Here is a 21758-nt window from a genome sequence, read left to right as displayed (position 1 = left end):
TTTCAGTTGCTTAATAAAAGCGGGCTTTCCACACAAACAAACGTACATGTGTCATTAGTATGAGAAGAAAAAAAAAGGGATTTTAACTCTCGGGTCGGGCTCGGACATAAATATCGTTATGCCTGTCGGGCTTGGGTCGGGTTCGGTTACTGCTGTCTAAAATCTACTGCCTAAAATTCGGCCCGATCACCATAGCTAGCGTCATGGCCAATATTGGTTTAAGAGTATTTTATTTAGTGGAGAACTTTGCAGCAGTATTTTATTTCTTATTCTTTTTTTATTTTATATATTTTTTATTAATTATATTTTATTAAAAAGTGTTTAAAAAAAGTGTAAACAAATTGTTAAAAAAAGTTTATAGTAAACAACCAGCAGTTTAATGTTTTGCATTTCTTTCCCTTACTGTACCGAAAATGAACCGAACCGTGACTTTAAAACCGAGGTACGTACCGAACCGTGATTTTTGCGTACCGTTACACCCCTATAGCTTACTAATCCAAATAAGTGACAAAATAACGCAAACATTTTCCTATTTACATGTTGTGATTTGTATAGTCACAGAGTGTACAAAAAACAAAGTCACATGAGAGACAGACATATTTTAACCGTATAAATACTGGGAACTATATTCTCTGAAGGTGAAGCTGCAGCACTGCTACTTGGGCGGAGTGATAACCGCAGCACCTGAGACGCGCCGTTGTTTCTTCTGTCAACAAAACCAGCGTGACGTCTCAGGTGCTTTTGTTTTTTGTACACTCTGTGACTATACAAATCACAACATGTAAATAGGAAAATGTTTGTGTTATTTTGTCACTTATTTGGATTAGTATGCTAGCTGCAACCATTTGCGTCAAACAGACTTATAGCACGCACGGAGATGAACAAGGTATGAATGGACTTATCTAACTCTGGGGGATACGGTGAATAGGCTAAAGTCCCAAAAACTCGGAGTGTTCCTTTAACATCTCGCAACTCTGAGAAAAAGTCAAAATTGTGAGATATAAATGTTTCTGTGACGGAAACAAGCTTCCATATTGCTTTGAGGAGAACATACTCAAATAGTACACTTCACTTCAGGCAGATTCATAGACCACAATACCTCACGATTGTGATGTAGATTGTGCTCATTTACCCCCACCCCACACAACTCTAGTGTACGATATTGGAGTTATTTTGACATTTAACCACTTAATACTTAAGCAGACTGATTTTACGCAGTTATATAGTTTATTATCATTTTGGTTTGTGTAGCCTAATTTTTATTTTCTCCAACAGTGCAAGCTTATAAAGGCCTCTAGAATGTTGCGCAAAACAAACTGTAAATAATAAATCAGCTTCATAGCAGATTCAAGTGATCAAGGGTTTGGTTCTAACTTCACACAATGCAAGTTTTCTGCCAGTAGTGGGCACTCGTGCAACATAAGCAATAGCCACCGAAATTACCCAGAACAATTTGTCTGAGGAACTGTTCCCCCAGACCTGTTGCTGTCTGTGTTTACACCGCGGTCTAAAGTACCGGAAGATTAGGCAAATAGTCCCGGTGACGTAGGACTGCGCGCTACTTTACAGTTCCCACTGGATTTCATCCTCTGAATTTAAGCTTAATAAAGCCTGAACCTCATCGACGGTCAATCGTCGTATTTTTTAAACGCCATAGTTGATTCGAATAGCAAACAACTCTTACTGGACGCACCGCAACAGATGAAATGCTGCGTGGAGTAGGGCTGCATAATGATTAATCGCAACTAATCATTTGCAGAATTAAAGTTTTTCTTTACATCATATATGTGTGTGTAAAATAATTCTGTATTTATAAATACACACACATGCATGTATACATGTAAAAAATATTTACATGTTTATATACATTTTTATATTTAAATATCATTTATATTATATATAATTATAAATACTTAATATATAAATAGATTTTTTTCTTAAAATTATACATGCATGTTTGTATATTTATATATACATAATTATTATACACAGTGACAGTACACACACATATATGATGTAAAGAAAAACTTTTATTCTGCAAACGATTAGGCTAGTTGCGATTAATCGTTATGCAGCCCTAGCGTGGAGTCAACCAATCAATATGCGGCATGAACTCGACCAATCAGCAAGTCCAGCGCCCAAGCCCCACCCCTGAAAGTTCCTGAACTTTGAAAAAGTACTACCTCGCTAGCAGGGACTTTCTGAGGGGGAAACACACCGAGTACCACCCCAAAGTCTCTAGTTCCTGTGGTGGAAACGCAGCTAATGTACATCCAGGTGAACGAGAAGGAGGGAAGGTTATAAAAATTGGACCAGCCCAGGACAGGTTTGAAAACACCTGCTTTACATGATAACCGAAACATCTAGCATTTTCAACATACAGACATACGATTAAGAGTGCATATTTTAAAACAAAATATTATTTGCAAATAGTTTAAATAGTTTAAATGGATGACTTCATTACAGTTTTTATTGCTACACATACCACAGTATGTAGCAATAAGAAATACTACAGTAGTCATATCCTGCTGATAATGTATTGTTTAGTTCTGTTGACCCACATGAACAAATGAACTTTGTCCTTCAGTCTGACACAATGTAAAAGCTGCTCAGGCACTCAAACTCAGTCCAAACATGAACGGATTTTGAAATATGCTTGAGGCACATGAAATAGCACCAGTATCCGAAGATTTCCAATAATATGAAAAGTAGACATGTCAAATAATATATACATTCACCCCTGGACATGTTAATGTGAACAATGTTGTTTAGAAAACACCAAAAATAATACGATTCTTAAAATCTAGAAACGTTTGCAAGACTAGTCACTGATTTCTCTATGAACACACATCTACTAGATGAAGACACTGACATGAACTCCACAGCATAATGTTTAGAAAATCCTTCAATTCAGCTCAAGTGGATTAAGAACTCAAAAGCATTACGAAACCAGACATAAACGTGACTTAAGTTTCCTATTTCCAGTCTGATTCTGCCAAGCTCATATTAAATGTGAAAAAACAACATCGTTTCAAACAGAAAAATGATTTTGTGCGGTCTCGTGTATTTCTCCTATTGTCCGAGTCGTTTAATGCCTTTACGTAAGCGGCGCGTGGCAGCGTAAGCTAAGCTTTCTTTCATCTTTCCCCATGTGTTCGGCTAATGCAGAATCACAGGATACATTATGCAACGCCAATGCACATATGCACTGCCACTCTCTGCCAGACGTACATTCAATCAGAGAATAAAACATCACACCTCACTGAGTCAAACATATAGGCCTAAGCCTGTAATAATAACCCATGATATAAAGCAGTTTCTCTCAAATAGGCTTTAACATTATGATGAATTCAGGAATTTAACTAGGATTATGTCAGGTTAAAGAGTTCTGTTATTCTGTGTTTATTTCCACAACCAGAAAGTATTCTTATCAGGAGAGCCCTGATTACATCCGTCCCTATATTACCACCGCTGTCCTCATATGAGAGAAACTCTGAGTCACAGTTCAAAACTATGAGTCCATCACATTTCACACCTGGACACGAGGAATGAGAGTAGGACACTTGCCCCCGGTTTCACAGACCAGGCTTAAGATAGTCTCAGGCTAAACTGTATGTTTGAGCTGTTTTACCTTAAAGCAACTTGCACTGGCATATCTTATCACTGTCATTGTTTTGTCTCAAGATGGACACCAGTAATGTTTTTTCTAAGGCATGTTTATAAAAGTTAATGTCCTAATTAAACGAAGGCTTAATCTAAGCCCCGTCTGTGAAACCAGGCCTAGGGCATAGATCAATAGACTACAGCAGATGCATAGATCTTTTAAACATTGCACAAAATTTACAGCATTAATTTTCATTATATGGAAACTGTTCATTATATATAACATACTGCAATAAAAAAAAAAGGTTATTGGAAAACGTTTTTCTCACAACCGCGAGTTTATATCTCACAATTCGGAGTTTACAACTCGCACAATTCTGAGAAAAAAAAAGTCAAAATTGCAAGATATAAATGTGAAATTCTGACTTTTTGCCCCAAATTGCCAGATTATACCTCACAATTTAATTTGTTTTTCTAGAAATTCAGATTTTTTTTCTTTAGGATTGTCCGATTCGAGAAATATAAACTCGCAAAACTCAGTAATCACAAATCTTTTCTTGTAATTGCAAGATTTTTTTATTAATTATATCTCACAGTTTTGAGGGGGGGAAATCTGAATTAAAAGTTTTCTGAGAAAGTAAAAATTGCGAGATAAACTCGCAATTCTGACTTTTTTCCTGAAAACTCTGAGATATAAACTTGCAATTACAGGAAAAGTCAGAATTGCTTGATAAAAAGTCACAATGACCTTTTTAAATTTTATATTCTGTGGCGGAAAGCTTCCATATACACATTGTTTTGAGGAGAACATTAACTGTGTAGTAACATGGAAGCAATCAAAATATCTGATATTTTGTAAGATTTATTGATCTTGACAGTCATGGGTGTGCTCTCTATGATATAATTTCCTGTATTTATTTAGTTTTTTCTACATGTTAGTTAGATTAAGCAGACGAGTTCAAATTATTTAAAGGAGTTTTGTTAACCTTTTTTTAAAAGGAAAATACATGATTGTAAAACTATACTTAGTTTATTTCTTTTAAATAACTTTATCTTACACTTTTTCTTGTTTTTAAATAAGTTCTTCCATTTGTTTAGCAAAAAAATAATAATCAAATTATCCACAGAAAAAAAGTTTAAAAAAAGTTTAGTTAGACTCCAGCGTTTTAAGACGAAACTCAAAAGCACGTGAGAGGAAAACACACGTTCGTGAGAAACACACTGGACAAAGTCAGAGAACACACACTGGTCTTTCATGACAGGACAGGCTACTGTAGGCCTGAAGAAACCCGCTGCCAAAAACACGACAACTGCATTCAACGAGACGATAAAAGCACACAAGTCCGTCCGTAGGCTACTAAAGTTCACATTAATGTGTACATAATCTAACAGCAGCTAGGCTACGTGCCTGTGACATTACTTCGGTTTGTTTTTATCAGCCTCCTCCCCTAAACAATAGACTACCGAAACCAGTGAACAGGGAAATGCGACAGAAACAACAAAACTGCTCCAGTGTGAAAGAACGTAACGTTACCTTTAGTGAGGCCGATACTGAAGATCCGAAACTCCTGCCAGAAACGTGCGGGGTTCAGGGTGATCTATATGTGACTGGACACTTCCAGAGAAAGATTGAACAGCTCGACTCAGTGTACAATCCCAGATTTCCTGGATCCTCCAGGTATGGGCGTGCCCGTGAGCGCGCAGGTGAGTCCAGCAGCGCGCTCCCAAACCACGTGACCACGCCGCTTCATTCCTGTGCATATCTGACCATTGGATTTAACCAGACTTGTTTTAAACAGTGTAAGCGTTTACTGTTTCTGTAGTGGTTAAACTTGTACCCTATCTTGTTTTATCATAATAGTCAGAATATATACAAATATAACATGTCGAAAAGATATCATAACGTTCAATAGGCTAAATGTTCAAATGTTGTTGTTTTTTGGATGATTTGTAAAATTATATTCCGTGCAATAATCATATCCATTTGAGACACGAGCATGATTTTCAGTTCTTATAGGTTGTATGGTGTTGTTATTTGAGATATTGAGAAAAACGATTTAAATAAATAAAAAATTGAGCTGAGGGGTTATTTTGAATAAGTGTGTACTTAAAATCACCAATATCTTGCTCAAATATGCTTATTGTGACACATGTTGCCTTGTCAGTATTTGCGTTATTAATCCTCCTATCTTTATATTTAAATGTTTATTAATCATATAAACCTTTCATAATTTCTTTTCACATGAAGTGCGTTGTTTCAAACAAAATTCAATAAAACAAATATTTTTATTTGAGACTAGAAATAGGCATATCATCCTTAAAGAGGGCCTTTATCCCATTGCAATATACATTTTGATGTAATAAATACAGCGCATAATATACATAATATATTTGTTTGATCAAAGAGCATATCCTACTGGGATAAACAACACCAAAACACCCCCTGGTGGATTGTATTTGTCTATTGCAAGCAGTGAATAGTGTATTTTGCACTACTGTATAATGCTTCAACAACAGATGAAGAGAACGAACCTTATTATGGAGGACCAAACCTGCAGAAATAAATAAATAAGGAAATAAATGCATGTGGGAATAGTTAAATGTAAAAAATAGATGAACACATAAATGCAAAAAAAAAAAAAAAAAAAAATATATATATATATATATATATATATATATATATATATATATATATATATATATATATATATATATATATCACAATATTTAATTAATTATTTTTAATTTCTGCAGGCTTGATCCTCCATATTTTATAACTGTTATGTTTAATTACGTTAACTAAACATTAGAATAACTTGAAATAAGAATTATTGGTGCATTAATATAACTTGCAGCTCTTCAGGAATATTTTATAGACAGACAAATTCATGCAGGGCAGAAAAAGTAGAAAAGTTCTACTCAAGATGCAGCATTTAATAGCAACTAAAAACATTATACATAAAAGCACATTTAATTAATATATTACTCTAATCAAAATATATTTAAATACATTTTTATAAAAAGTTTTTTTAAAGATTGATGGTTTTTAACTTTTAAACCCATTTAAATCTTTACACAAAGTAACATAGACCATTATAATTGTGCCGATTGTACTTCAAAATCACATGACCAAAACTTAATATTTGGTACTAGTCATCGTACTGTAATGATCAAATCAATGAATGAAATCATTACTCGCACAATACAAGTCAGGAGTGCTCACAATATAATTATACCATGATTATTATAGAATAAATTATACATTTCTTTGTACGACACGTTTAATCAGGTGTCACGTACCGACCAGTGCATTTATGAGACAGTTACGGTAAACTGGTCTAATGGGAGTGTAACTATTCTTATGCAACAAACTTGTGTTTTCAAGTGGGTACAAAGTGCACAGTGTAAGGCACTGCAGTATTATAGTGTGGCAATCACTCGGCCATTGTTTCAAACGTATAAGGCTTTTCTCAGTCCATGTGAATTAGCAGCTAGAGATATCCATTGTGCAAAGTTGTGGAGTGACGGTTGGGACAGCAATGTGTCGGTGATCTGGTCCACTTCAGAAAGCCTTACGCATCACTTAAAAAGAAAATAATATAAGCCACAATCAATGATCTGGAGCGAATGACACAAAAGAGTTTGAGTTCCTGGGGAACTACGAGAACAGTGATATAGTGAACTCGACTCTACTGACCAGGTAGACGTCCAGGCCGGACTCAGGTGTGCTGGGAAGAGGAGGAGCGCTGTCCTCCAGAGCAAGAGTCGAGCTGGACGTTCTACAGAACAGAAGAAGAAAAAAACAGTGATAAGTCTGACAGAAAGCTATGGTGCCAATAACATTGTATTCAAGTCCTGTGAAGAAATATGGAAGGTCACGATTCACGAAGACCTTTTTAATTAAACTAATATGTCTATATTAGTGTGTGTGTGTGTGTGTGGTCCTGGTTAGAGCTGAAGATCTTTGCCCGAACCTGACGGGACCCGACGGGTTCGGTCAGGTTCGGTCTTAATTTCAATAATTTTAGACGGGCTCGGGCTTGCGCGTCGGGTTGCGCGGTAAATGAGCGGTCAGGTGATGCGTTTCGATTAAAGGGCGAATGTGGAGAATTCGCCGCGCTGAAGCCATCTACTGTGGATTTAATAATTTTCCTCCACAAAAACATGTAGCCTAATCTTGGTGAGTAATGGTTTTTTAAATTATAACTGAATATTAATTGAGTCTTAAATGCATAATGTAGACAGAATATATAGGCTAATGCTGCCATTATTCTTTTATTAAATTTCAGCTGCTGTTCACTGCCGCGTTGAGGTTGGATTGTGGAGAGAAGTGGTGAAGCTAATACCACGGAGCTTGTCTTTATCTTAAAGGATAATTCCGGTATTTAACACCTTGAGTCTATATTGTAGTTTGTTTTGGATGAACAAAAGTGGTGGACAACATTTTTTTGACAATGGTTCCTCTCTCGAGTTTTTGACTATATAAGAATTGGCCATGGACCCATTTAACATTGGAGTCAATGGGCATGTCCGAAAATGTCATTAAAACAGCCTTTAACATTAGTTTTCAAAACTGTGCAAATCTCCGAGTGATTAGTGATGTTAGTTGATGTTCCAGAAACAAAAAGTGTTGCGAAATACAGTTTCTGTCGTGTTTTATTCGTCATTGAGCGGAAGTTACACGGTTGTGAAGTGTCTGAAAAAATAGTTCCACTATAGCAAAATAAACGGATTGGAATCATATATTGCGACGATATATTGTTTATAATCATCAACGAACACCACTAACCACTCGGTGAGTTTAACAGTTTTGTAAACGAACATTATTGGCTGTTTTAATGACATTTTCGGACATGCCCATTGACTCCAATGTTAAATGGGTCCATGGCCAATTCTTATATAGTCAAAAACTCGAGAGAGGAACCATTGTCAAAAAAATGTCGTCCACCACTCTTGTTCATCCATAACAAACTACAATATAGACTCAAGGTGTTAAATACCGGAATTATCCTTTAATTTCGTAATTGCCAAATATTTATCTTAATTTCGTTATTGCCAAATACTCATCTTAATTTATAATTTATCTTAATTTAATTTGTTAAGAAAGACTCCTTTTTTAGCGCGTTGGCCTATTTATATTCGAGAGGCGGCAGCAAGCACGTCGTTTTTGTTTGATCCTTGTATCTAATCTCAATTTTATGTGACTTTTTGTTTTATTTCGTTATTGCCAAATACCTATCTTAGTTTAGCATTTTTCTTGATTTAATTTAAGTAGGCTAAAACAAATGTTTTATTTAAGTGCAAACAGGCCTATTTAGATGCATGTTACATGCAGATGTCATTTTATTTCTTTGTTCCAACTTCCAAGTGGCCTATAGCCTACGTAAGTCATGAATAAATTATGTTAAAAAATTTATAAATTACTCATTCTTGACTAAAAGCAAAAGAGCTGTGTGCGTGCGCACATTTTGAATAATGTCGGGCTGTAAACGGGTTCGGGCTTTTTAAAGCTGTCAATCAAAATGTACTTGTCGGGCTCGGGCCGAATTCTGTCGGGCTCGGGCCTTATCGGGCCTAACTTTTAAGGCCCAATTACAGCTCTAGTCCTGGTATTCACAACGTTATGAGGACCAAAAATGTGTGAGGAAAACTACTTATAAATCATATGAAATAAAAAAAAATTGAAATTGTAAAAATGCAGTTGTGTGTTGATGAGTAGGTTTAGGGTCAGGGTTAGTGTAAGGGGACAGAATATACAGTTTGTACAGTGTAAAAACCATTACGTCTATGGAACGTCCCCATTAAAACGTGTGTGTGTGTGTGTGTGTGTGTGTGTGTGTGTGTGTGTGTGTGTGTTTGTGAGCATGTGTGTTTGAGCGTGTGTGTGTGTGTGTAAGGGTGTGAGTGTGCGTGCGTGTGTATGTGTATGTGTCAGTGAGCGCGTGTGTGTGTGTGTGAGAGCGTGTGTGTGTATGTGTGTGTGTATGTGTGTGTGGGTGTGAGTGTGCGTGCGTGTGTATGTGTGTGTGTGTGTAAGCGTGTGAGGGTCAGGGTTAGTGTAAGGGGACAGAATATACAGTTTGTACAGTGTAAAAACCATTACGTCTATGGAAAGTCCCCATTAAAACGTGTGTGTGTGGTGTGCGGTGTGCTTACACACATACACACACACAGCTGTGTGTGTGTGTGTCTGTGAGAGCGTGTGTGTAAGAGTGTGAGTGTGAGTGTGCGTGCGTGTGTGTGTGTGTGTGTGTGTGTGTCTGTCAGTGAGCGCGTGTGTGAGTGTGTGTGTGTGAGCGTGTGTGTGTGTGTCAGTGAGCGTGTGTGTTCGAGTATGTGTGTGTGTGCGTGTGAGCATGATATGTGTTAGATAAACACCTGTTTTCTGTTTGCAGTTCAGTTTTCACATCATCTATAGAGGAAGCAGAAGACAAAGTGTCCGCTGAAATAGCTGGATCGAGTCTTGTGGAGCTTGGAATAACATCAGGTTTCTGAGAGGAGTGTGTATCTGTCAAAAAGAAGCAGCATTGGAAGAAATTATTAATCTTGAATGTCAAAAAATTGTATGGCATACCTTGTAAAAATAGATACAAAAATTAGTATACGTTTAAAAAGAGTACTTATGGAAATACTATACTTGAAACGAATGTAGCGAATGAAACAACTTATGTACACCTTTACATGTCATTTTAATACGTGTGTAACGTATTTAAATATATTTGTAATGACACATTTGTGATAAATATAATACTGTACAACACTATCACATGTATGTTTTAGTTCTAGTTCCTGTTTCCTTTGTTCTCATTTTCCCGCCACTAGTTAGTTTCCTAGGACCCTTTCCTTCTGGAAAGATTAATGTGTATTTAAAATGGGTAATTTATGTAGAAGAAATGTGAAATTATTTTTGAATTTGGAGCCTTCTAGACTGAGAAAAGCTAGAAAATGTATTTTTGGCTTATGTGGATGAAAGACAACAACTCCCAGAATGCACTTGCTTCGCTGCCCTAGGCCACGCCTACCGGTAAGAGCGCAGTTAAACAACAAGGCTAGGCTACTAGTGAGTCTCCGTGACGAGTCTGCCCGGGATTTTGATGTCGCCCAAAGTCGGCGACATGATGTCGGCGAGCAGGACGAGACTGACGGCCGCGGGAGAACGACGTGAGGCCGGTGGCGTGATTACTGATGAGCGGCGCCTGTGAAACGCACCGGTTTCGTGTCTCTCACGGAGGAGCGGGAATTTTCTTAGCAATGTTAAAACGCACATCAACCCATCACTTGTTTAGCGTTCATGTAAACACTACATTCAGATTCACCAATCGGGATGAATTCAGTTAGATTGAAACAAAGGTGTGCATGTAAAAAATTTATGGCGACTGTAGAAAGCAAAAGCCGAATCCCGGACAGTTTGGACGATCTCGACGGCCGGACATGTCCGGGAAATAGAGGATGGTAACCCCTACTACTCAGCTTTCAGAATAAGAACCTGTTAGCTTAGCGTCCAAATAAAAGATGGCTGACACTATTTGTACATTCTGTGAGTGAGATCCCTCTATGGGCGGGCTGAGAACATGCGGATCTAGCGCCGCCTTCTACTGGCTGTAGTTTTAAGCCTCTGGCCAAAAAATCCTCATATGATGCAATATGACGATTTTTGTGTCATATGAGGATTTTTTCCAGACTAAAAATACATAAATCTCATCTCAGGGGGATATGCGGCAGGGGGGAGCACAGTAATTCGAAAATAATACTGCCTTTCTACTGATACAAAGCTTAATGCTAAATCCTGAAGTATCCCTTTTAAGTGGCCTTTTACAGTATTTCAGTAATACTATTTTATCGGCAAGAATAGTTAAAAAAAAAAATTACTTTTGGAATTTACAAGTGCACATTCAATAAGTGAACTTCTTTTTCAAGAAAAAAGACATATCCATTTTCAAATTCTATGATTATTTTCTCACCCTCATATTTGGTTGAACTGTTCCTTTAAGTAAAATTGTACGCTGTTTAATTGTGTGTTATAGTTGGCTTGTACAATAAGCACCTGTATCGTTGATGTTTTCGAGTTTTTCGAGGCTTTGCGCCCTCCTCTCTTCTTGACTCTCTTCATTTACAGTCGACAGGACTTCCTGTGAGGCCGACCTACAGTAGATGGAGCTTTTCTTCCTCCTCGAGGACGCGCCACGGAGAGCTAAAAGCAGAGAAAGACGGAGAAATGTGAGATGTGGTACAGCGTTTCAAATGATCATATTCATTCAATCAAAATTCCATTGTAAATAATAAAGAAACATTGAACTTACGGTGAATCTTTTTAAATACTGTGCCACCCATGAATTTCAGGAATCTGTCAGCGTAGAAATTAGGTCTATGGACAGATACTGTGTCCTAGCATGCAAAGTTGCAAAGAGCCATAAATCATAAAATGTTCAAATAGTAGTATAAGAAAATAATATTTCAGTTTAAAAAAAGGAAAAATACATACACCATCATGCACGAGAGCCTTCCATGAGTGTTCAACCTTCTTTATAAATCTATGTATATACAATAGAAATATTCAGTATTCAACATTTAATTATGAATATCAGTATCAGTAATTATGAAGTATTAATTTTTTTGTCAGGTGTGTCACAGTCATGTGGCTGCAAACACACATGAAGAAGACAAGTGGGGTGTTGTTCCACAATATATAGACTTTATTTACAAACTCAAACTCACAGGAGATCACAAAGAACCACACATTAACACAAACGTAATCTCTGACAAGAACCGACCAAGAGAAACTGAAACACGGGCGCTCCCTCCGAAATCGCACACTGTCTAATAAATAGGTACTACATTTGAATTTGAATTTACATCGCGACCATTAAAAAAAGTACGCTCTATATGTATGAATGTGTGTAGTATGAATGTAATCCGGACGTACTACATTTGCCATGTTGATACGGTCACATGACCTACCAGCGGCAGTTTCATCGCTTCACTGCCATTCACAAATCCTGTCCCGTGGCCTCATGGGATAGTAAAGTGTCCATTGAAGACACACTTCAGAATCTCACCGGAAGTAGTGTGTCTTTTCACCTACTGTTTTTCCAATACTATGTACTCGCACAAACTTCTCTTTTATACTTTATAGTAGGGAAGTATTCGATTTCAGAACGCAGCGAGGAAGTATAAATACTAGATACAAACAAAGGAAACTAAATGAAGAACAGGTGAACATAATCAAACAATCAGTTAGTAACCATAGAAACAAACTAACAACGGAAACAAAGGGAACCGGAGCTAAACACGGAAAGGAAACACAGGAACTGTAACATAACCGTTATAAGGAGACTCGTACCTGTAGGACTGCAGGATATCAATAATCCCCAAAAAGATCAGCAACTTCTCTTCTTTGTGTTTAGCAGGGATGCCACCCAATCTAGAAGAAGAAAAAAACACATGTTATTCATAAAATCTAGTGGGAATGTTTTAAAAGAACAGAGGAAGCATTTGACATTTTTTGACATTCTAATCCCCCTTTTTTACCCGATCAGATTCCCTGACAACACTATTTTTTTTCTATTAATCATTTTGTGTATTCAGATTAGCTGACAGGAAAAATTTTTATACAATGGTCTTTCTGAATACTCTATTCTGATTGGCTGGAAGGTGTGCAATAAAACTGTTTAATGCACAGGTAGTTCCAGTCAGTTTAATTACCGTTCTATATTAATGCGCTGTTTTCGTTGAATTGCACACACACATACTGTATGTCAATTTGACCCTTCGCAGGGAGCTTGATTGACAGGTGATCTGACCAATGATACTTCCAGCCATTTTGTCGGACAAAGCAGTCAGGAGAGTTAGTAGATTAACATGGGAGGATTTGAACTTGAGCAGCGGAGTGTACTGACGCCTTTCCGCGGTTAAAACAACATTCCTTCTGATGTTCATTCATGTTTTTTTTATGCTATAAATGAACTAGAAGGAAGAGATGATCGGTTCACGAGCAGCTTTAACTGATGCTCTACATCGATCTGTCAGACACATTAAAGAGCCACAAAACGGTATTTATTGTTTCAATTTCTTTAAAAAATAACCAAATTTGAAAGGTGAGACTTTGTTTAATATCAAAAGTAACCGAAAAGTAAGCTGGTCTGTCCTGTCTATCAGTGTGTTGTCAGTGTCCTCTCTGCTCCGCGATGTATTTTTCACTGCGTGAGAACATGGTGTGGCGTGAGAGCGGCGTAGCTTGTCGGACATAGCGACAGTAACTAAGGAGGGCGGGTCTTTGCGAACGGTCAATTGGAGATTGTGCTGCGCAAACACAGAAACATTGAGGAGCACAGAAACTTTTCAATGCTGCCCCGCGACTTTTAGTAATAAAATAGCTTTGCAACTGAATCGCTACATTATTATATTTCTCAGTAACAAGGGAATAACATTGCTGGTTTTGAATTAAACTCACAGCATCATTGTTAATATATAGAGAGAGATGCTGAAGAGACGCAGTTAATAATCTCTCTCTCTCGATAATTAATTAAATTTAATTATATAATTCATCCATTCAATTAAAGGTACAATGTGCAATATTTTCTGCCGCTAGAGGGCGCTACATTCCAAACAACAACAACAGCGTAGCTTGATGATGATGTGAAGGAACGTGGAATGATGGGAACTGTCGTTTTTAACTCCACCGTGGATGTAAATTAGTCAGACGGGAATCGAAAAGTCATGTTCATGGATGAGGTAAAGTTCTATTTTTATAAGTGTTGCGTTTAATGACATGCTTTTATTTCATTAAAATGAATTAACCGCAAGAAAAGTAAGGTTTGATACTAAATCGATTATCATATTATCATATATTATTTGATTAAAAAAGTACAGTAAAACAGTAATATTGTGGGTAACACTTTATTTTGATGGTCCTTTTTTAACATGTTGTTGCAAAGTTACTTATAGTCAACAGAATGTCAACTAACTCTCATTAGAGTATTAATAGTCTGCTTAATATCTGCTATTTATTGTGATGCCAGTGATGGTCCCCCAAAAGACATTCTACTGACTATAAGTAACTTTGCAACTACATGTCAACTTATTCTAATTAATTTTCTTCCGTGTGTGCCTCTGAGTGAGATCACGAGAGAACTGCGTGAGAACCATAGACAGTATATAAGAGGTGAGAACTGAGAAGATGACGCATTGGGTCTCGATGTCATTTCTTGAATATAAAGCAAGAAGACAAAAACCCAACAGCATTTATTTTCATTTATTTTATTTAATGCATTCTTGCTGAATGAAAGTGTTAATTTCTTCTTCTTTTTTTTTTTTTTTTAAGTACTGACCCCAAACTTTTGAAAGACATTTTTGGAGAAAGGGAGTGAGGTGAAAGTTTGCCAAACAACTTAAACCAAGGCTGCATATATTTGATCAAAAATACAGTAAAAACAGTAACATTGTGAAATATCGTTACCATTTACAATAGCAGTTTTCTTTTTTAATATATTTTAAATAAATTGCCATTTATACCTGTGATGGCAAAGCTGAATTTCCAGCAGCCATTACTGCCTAATATTTTTGTGGAAACTGTTGTATTTTTTCAGTATTCTTTAATGAATATAAAGTAAAAAAATAAATAAACAAAAAACAACAGCATTTATTATCAATTTAATGCATCCTTGCTAAATGAAAGTGTTCATTTCTTTTTTAAACGAAAAGTACTGACCCAACAGTTGGCTGACATGTCTTTGAAGGATATATTTTTGGAGAAAGGGCTTGTGGTGAAAGATTGCCAAACAAGATAACCTGCTTACGGCATCTTTTATTTCTGTTTGCTCTGAGAACGGAGCGATTCCACTCACGTGTCGTCATCGGCGTCAGCGAGAGGCTCGGCAGCTTTGCCGTCTCCTTGGATGGACTCGCGGGCTGTGGAGTACAGGACCCTCTGCCCACCCTGCCGCTTACTGTCCCCTCGGCCGCCTCTCCCCCTCATCTTCCTGTCCAGGACATGGATGCCCAGCAGCAAACTGTAGTCCATGATTTTAAAGCTTTCCAGCACCTGAGGAAGAAAATAAATGGAAATCAAAACCACAAGTCACTTATAATGCCAAAAAGCCCTATCATACAGCCGGTGCAATGCAGCGCCAGATGCGACGCGAGTGTTTTTTGTTAGTTTCAGCCTGACCCAGTTATCATATCACGTCCTGCGCCACGTTGTTTAAATAGCAAATGCATTTGGGTCTATTTGTGTGTCCTTGGGTGTGGTGGTCTGAAAACTAAGTGTGTTCAGCCACATTGTTGGCGAGTTGCTATTTTGAGGAACTGAAATAGACTGCGCCATTGACCAACTGAAACCTGGTCTAAAGTCGATGCAGTGTTTATTTTTTGTTCTTTAACCTTCATCCTTCCCTCGGGTCATTTTGACCAGGATTTTTTTTTGTACATTTAAAAAAAATTGACCTTTAAATTACTTGAATCACGAATACACACACATTTTTTTTATGGATTCGAGTTTTGCGGTTGAAATTTAAAAAAGTAACAAATCAGGAATGAATGGAATGTGAGGAATGCTTCAGTACACATAGAAAAACCTAAAAATGCTCAAAATTCTAACTAAAAATGCTAAAACTTTTCCAAAAAATTATTGTATAATGTCTACATGTGTATCTGAACAGATGAAATATAATTTTTATATATATTTTTTTCCACAAGAGATATTTTAAGCTTAATTAAAAAGGTTTAGGCATAAAATTGTGAGTTATTTTGAATTATAAGTTGAAAGAATGTGAGGAATGTGCATAAATTCTTATTTATTATTTATTAATTAATTATAGTAATTTAAAGGTAAATTTAATAAAAAAAATTAAAAAATCCCCCAAAAAATTGCATTAAAAAATAGAAAAAATACTATCAAAATGAAATAAAATAAGCTTTCTGGACAAAAAAAACCCTTAAGTATAATTATAGGGCTTCAGATTATTTTGACCCGCGAGGGAAGGATTTGTTACAAAACGCGAGGGAAGGATGAGCGCATTAGAAATATGAGCCTATAGGCGGGTCCACAACGCGCACACACTCTGCTTACGCGCAGCAGCACATAAACATGCCAAATATTTAAAATAAAAGGATTACAATGTAAAATATTATTATTGTGTACATAATGATATGGTGGAATCCGTCTTGTCCCGAAGATGGTCTGCTTGCGCACTTTAACCTTGCGCACGAGCAGATGCGTTTACTCTCGCGTTCAGGAAATTTCCGCTTGCAAATTGCGCAAAAAAAAAAAGGATGCACATGTAAATAGCGAAATCCGCCATAGCGCGAGCGCAACTGGCTTTTAAAGAGAATGGGAGATGAGACTCTGATTTGTTTATTTCACGTTACGGCCAAAACACACCCATTACTCATTAATTAAGTGAATAGGGACAACACTTTTAGACCATGCGCCGGGCGCGCCGACCATTTTTCCCGTCGTTAAAGTAGCAAAAGTAGATTCTGAAACGCCCTAAGTGCGCTTGCGCGGTGTGCATTAGACCATCCGCTTAGGGCCCAAAGAGTTCTACAGTGTTCAACAACACGACTCACCCGACAATCTCTCTGCAGAGTCTTCATCAAGGCGCTGTACGTGTCTGCATCGAAGTAAAGGCCTTCGTGCACCTCCTGGAAGTCCAGATCTTTAAAGGTCGGGCAAGATTTGCCGCGCTCCTTCCGTGACGCTCTGCGTTTGTAAGTGGAGCCCTTCAAGTCGTATTTGTAGTGCATTTTCAAAGAGCGAGGCAGAATGTTGTTCATCACTACCAATCTGATATTAACACCGCCACACTGAATGCAGTACAGCCCGTAAAACTTCGGTAAGAGGGTCCTTGGGTTCTGATTCAGATTCTGCAATCGAGAAGGACAGATACGTTTTTCAAGAGAGAAATCGCTGTGAAAATATGGTATACTTACTGTAAAATTGCCAGAAGATAGTGGGGGTTGACTGTTAACTGACTGTTTAATGTGATTTTCCTGTATTTCTACAGTAAAAAGGGCCATGAAACGGCAATAAAATGATTATCTTGAGTTTCCATCTTATTTTTAAATGTTAATTTTAAACGTGAGGAACTGGAATGATGAAAAAAAGAATCACTAAAAAGGCCGCAGTGTCTTCCTCTGTTATTGTCACTCTTGTGGCAGGTTGTGTGGCTCACCATGTAATAACCTGGAAGCAGCTTCTGCAGAAATTCAGCTTCTTTGTGCTGCACAGTCTTTATAATGAACTCATCGTCACTGGTTAAGTAAAACCACGAGCTACTCGCTCCAGGGTTCGACAGCTCGATCAGAGGTTCTTTACAAATAGAGTACTGCAGATGAAATAACATGCATTAATAATTCAGATTCTACAGAAATTACAAACACAAGTGCACTTTCATTCTCAAACGGTCTCATTTCTGTGATGTTAATGTTCACTATGACTAAAAAGAATTGAAATTAAGCTAAAATAAAATAAAATATCAGATGAAAAACAAACGTACGAAGAACTTAAAATGAAACAAAAATTGGATGATGTATTGGCAAATAAAATAAGCTTAAATCGAAGTACTGAAATTATTGAAGTAAATATAAATTAAAGCTTAACAGAAATATTAAAAAACTAAATATATTCTAAAAATATATTAATAAATAAAACAAAAATAGCACTGCCTAGTTTGTGTCCCAATGACTTTGCAATGACATAATTTACAGGGTGCTAAACCTTATTTTTCATTCGTTATTTATATTTTTTGTCCTATTATTTAATATATTGATAATGTAATGCAACATTTGAAATAAAACATAAATTTTGTTCTTTTTAGCCCATTAGCATGTATTAATTGCTTTTTTTTATAGCCAATGTGTGAACAGCTTGTAACAATTTTTTTTTTTTTTTTACTTCCCCGATATCCTATGTTGTCTATGAAAGCCTGTAGACTATTTATTAAGTTGAGGTTTTCGCAGAGAAAATCCAAAGTATGTGAGGTTTACGCTCCTGAGAGCTTCGGTTCAATAACACATGATATGAATGCTTATACAATGTTCAGGATAATGCCGGAAGAGCTATCCTGTACTGAAATGTCAATGTGTCATGCAAAGAAAAGGGATTAATTCAAACTACTGTCTCAGCCAGGCCTATATACAGTAGTCTGTAGTCTCAAGTATACTTTATAATCAAACAGTCATAATGTGTCATTTTTAATGACCTCATGCCAGTCGACATGATGCCGGTGAATCTCAGAACTGGTGCGATCATATCCACATCGCTATGATCACATGCTTTCTAAACTGCCGTTTTCTCACTGATGTAATTTTTGTTGCGTGTTTATTTTGTTATTGAGAGGAAAGTGAGCAGCACATCTTTACATATTCATCTAAACGTTACGGGGTCACGGCAACATCCGGATGGCGTCTGGATGTTCGTTAACAGTATATCACTGCAAAAGTATCTCCAACTTATTTTTACTTCTAAGCAGAGAACGAAAAATAACTTTGCATTGAGTATATCGGATCACTTAATCACGTTCAGTCTCTTGTACGAGCAAAAGCAATAAGTTGCTGGCTGCAGTTCACTTAATGGCCACTGGTGTCGCTAATAACAAGGGTTTCTGAATTCTACATATAGCCCCTTTAATTCTTTCTTTTTTTTTGAGGAGAAGGAAATTTCAGCAGTAAAATTTTAAGATGAAATAAAAAAATATTGTTTATGGTACAAATGACACTGTTTCCTGAGAATGATCTGCGTACTTTCTAAAATTTCAGGATTCTTGACTGTAAAAAATGAGTCTTAGTCTTACCAGATAGTCGTCTGGTTTAATCCCAAAGAGCTCCCTAAAGTAACGGAAAGCCAAAGGAGCATAATTTTTAAAGCGAAAGTCAGGGTAATGATGAGCTGGGGTCAGATTACTGCCTTCGCTGAAAGACAAAAAATACAATATTCAAAATTGCGTTAATAAAAAAGAAACTGTGTAGCACTATTTCAAAACCTATACAGCATTTTTAGGCATTGACCAATTACTGACTAATTGCAGTATCAGTTGTGCTAATCAATCATGCAGAAAATATTAAACAAGCTTATATCAAAAATACAACAGAACTGTTGACATTTGGAACAGGGCCATTGTATCTCAGTGTTTGAATAGTGAGTAAATGGCAACCACACATTACATCTGTCGAGTGTGAAGCCCGGTACATGTACGGTAATACTGCACCTTGGGAGAAAGACACTCTCCACAACGTAGAAGTCTTGCATGAGAACATCTCTGTCTGGTTTGGAGGTCAGATTGCCGACTGTGTACCCGATGCCGAGCTGGATGGCTCCTCTCAAGGCTTCAGCTGTGGGCTGAAGAAAACCAATGAAGAAACAGGAAAAGTAATCATCACTGTGCAGAGATAAAGGCCGCTCTTATCAGTACTACAGTAACAACACGCATGGGAGGAAGTCAAAGACAAGGAAGTTGAGGGGCCACGTCTAAAGGACATTTACAAGAAGATATTTACTTGATAGTACTGGTAAAATGTCACAATGTGAGCAAATAAATATAAAAATATACAGTATTATGGAAAAAAATACAGTATGGTGAAACTGTAACGCTCTTGGGTTGTAATGACAGCTGCAAAAAAGTGTAAAATCTAGTGTTTTATCAAACATTTAGAATACTAGTATAACTCTGAACCAACTAAATGTCTTTCCCAGACTCAATTATTTTCACTTTAATTTTGGAAACTAATGCTGTACTCATAATTGTCACAGTCAATGCAGGAAAGAGAGGCTTGGATCTAATTGCAAACAGTATTTATTAAAGAAACAAAAAGGTAATCCATGCAAGGAAGAAACAAAGCAAACACAAACAGAACAACTCTACAAACCATGCAAAGACAACAAATGACAAACACTGACTGAAACATGGGGGCATTTATATACAGGAAGACAAGCGGCTAACAAGGAACAGGTGAGGGTAATGAGTTACTATGGAAACTAATGATGGTAAGTGTGGAATCTAACAAGGGTTAACTATAGGAACAAACAAGGCAATGGAAACAAAGGAAACATGAACTAACCACAGGAAGTCAAACAGCAGGAACAATAGGAACGAGAATACACTTCAAAATAAGAGTCCTAAACACGAGACAGGAATCATAACAATAATGACCCTACTGCATTACAAAAAAAGCACAAAGCACATGCCCAAGTGAAAATAAGAAATTATATTTTGCATTAAAAAAATTGATGCACATTTTTTTTCAATGCAAATAAACACATTTTACTACCAATTTTATTAACGTAATGTGTCCAGACACATTTTTTTGGAATTGTAATTTTTCCTTGATGATTATAATTAGATTATAAATACTGTAACACATAATAATATGGTACAGAAAAAAATATTATTATTATTTTATTAAAAGTTTTTTACCATAAAAAGCCTATTTAATGGTATTAATACTTTAAAAATGATAAGAATCATACTTATTTTTTTGTCCATTTAAGTATAATTACTTATTGCATTAAAAACTATTTTAATGTATTATTTTAATATGAAATTAAATATTTTATTAATTATATATTTATATATATTATTATTATTATAATTATTTGTGGCACTACAGTAATTGTGGAGAAGGTGGGCAAGTAGGTGCTTAATTTAAATAATAATCTTTATTTTTTATTTATTTATTTGTATTGTATTATTTGGGGGTGAAAAGTGACCTGGACATTTTCCTAAACACTTTGTAAGATGTTTAAGTATTACAATGCATCACGTTCTCTGTGTCTTTTTTCCACTTTTGTTCCAGCTATTTCTATCCTGGAATTGACAAACATTGGTCCTAAACCCAGCAAGCCATGTTGTGGGCAAATATCACTTTGCTATATTATCATGAGCCTCCAGTCCATGGTACACATGGCATGGCACATGGGTATAGTGTGGTCACGGTTATATAACAGTCAGTAGGAAAACATCATTTCAGACCACAAGTATGACAAATCAGATTGGGATATGCAAAAACCAAATCCTACTAAATCCCCAAAGAGCTCACAGCACAAACCCTACATTGTGCTACAGAAAAATATGTTGGGTTAAGCAAAAATTATGACAATTAATCAATTCATCCCTGGTAAGTACAGATAAAACTTAGTTCTATTATGCATTGCACACACA

The 21758-nt window shown here is 36.5% G+C and overlaps 2 protein-coding genes across 11 annotated transcripts in view; both read right to left on the bottom strand.

The window, feature by feature from the left end:
- The window catches only part of tjp2a (tight junction protein 2a (zona occludens 2)), a 42568-nt gene extending 37216 nt beyond the window's left edge, over positions 1–5352 (bottom strand). For 4 of the 9 annotated variants that reach the window (XM_079599743.1, XM_079599740.1, XM_079599744.1 and 1 more), the window contains exon 1: positions 5138–5285. The gene's annotated coding sequence lies outside the window, so the exon portion shown is untranslated. Of the gene's footprint in view, positions 1–5137 lie in introns of all 9 variants that reach the window. The other 5 variants (XM_079599741.1, XM_079599736.1, XM_079599738.1 and 2 more) reach the window with 4 other exon arrangements.
- A 1097-nt stretch (positions 5353–6449) lies between these two features.
- Positions 6450–21758, bottom strand: part of pip5k1ba (phosphatidylinositol-4-phosphate 5-kinase, type I, beta a) — a 25845-nt gene continuing 10536 nt past the window's right edge. For both annotated transcript variants that reach the window (XM_079600569.1, XM_079600570.1), the window contains exons 4-15: positions 19809–19939; positions 19395–19512; positions 17775–17927; positions 17170–17466; positions 15447–15643; positions 12944–13024; positions 12086–12134; positions 11904–11988; positions 11648–11794; positions 9982–10111; positions 7301–7382; positions 6450–7185 (exon numbers count right to left, since the gene is read on the bottom strand). In XM_079600569.1, the coding sequence (XP_079456695.1) occupies positions 7183–7185; positions 7301–7382; positions 9982–10111; positions 11648–11794; positions 11904–11988; positions 12086–12134; positions 12944–13024; positions 15447–15643; positions 17170–17466; positions 17775–17927; positions 19395–19512; positions 19809–19939 (1473 nt within the window). In that variant the 3' untranslated portion in view covers positions 6450–7182. The remainder of the gene's footprint in view (positions 7186–7300; positions 7383–9981; positions 10112–11647; positions 11795–11903; positions 11989–12085; positions 12135–12943; positions 13025–15446; positions 15644–17169; positions 17467–17774; positions 17928–19394; positions 19513–19808; positions 19940–21758) is intronic.

This window comes from Phoxinus phoxinus (genome assembly GCF_949152265.1).
Source record: "Phoxinus phoxinus genome assembly, chromosome: 23".
Classification (NCBI taxonomy): domain Eukaryota; kingdom Metazoa; phylum Chordata; class Actinopteri; order Cypriniformes; family Leuciscidae; genus Phoxinus; species Phoxinus phoxinus.
Note: the sequence above shows the minus strand (reverse complement) of the source record. Positions and strands in the feature narration are given on the sequence as shown.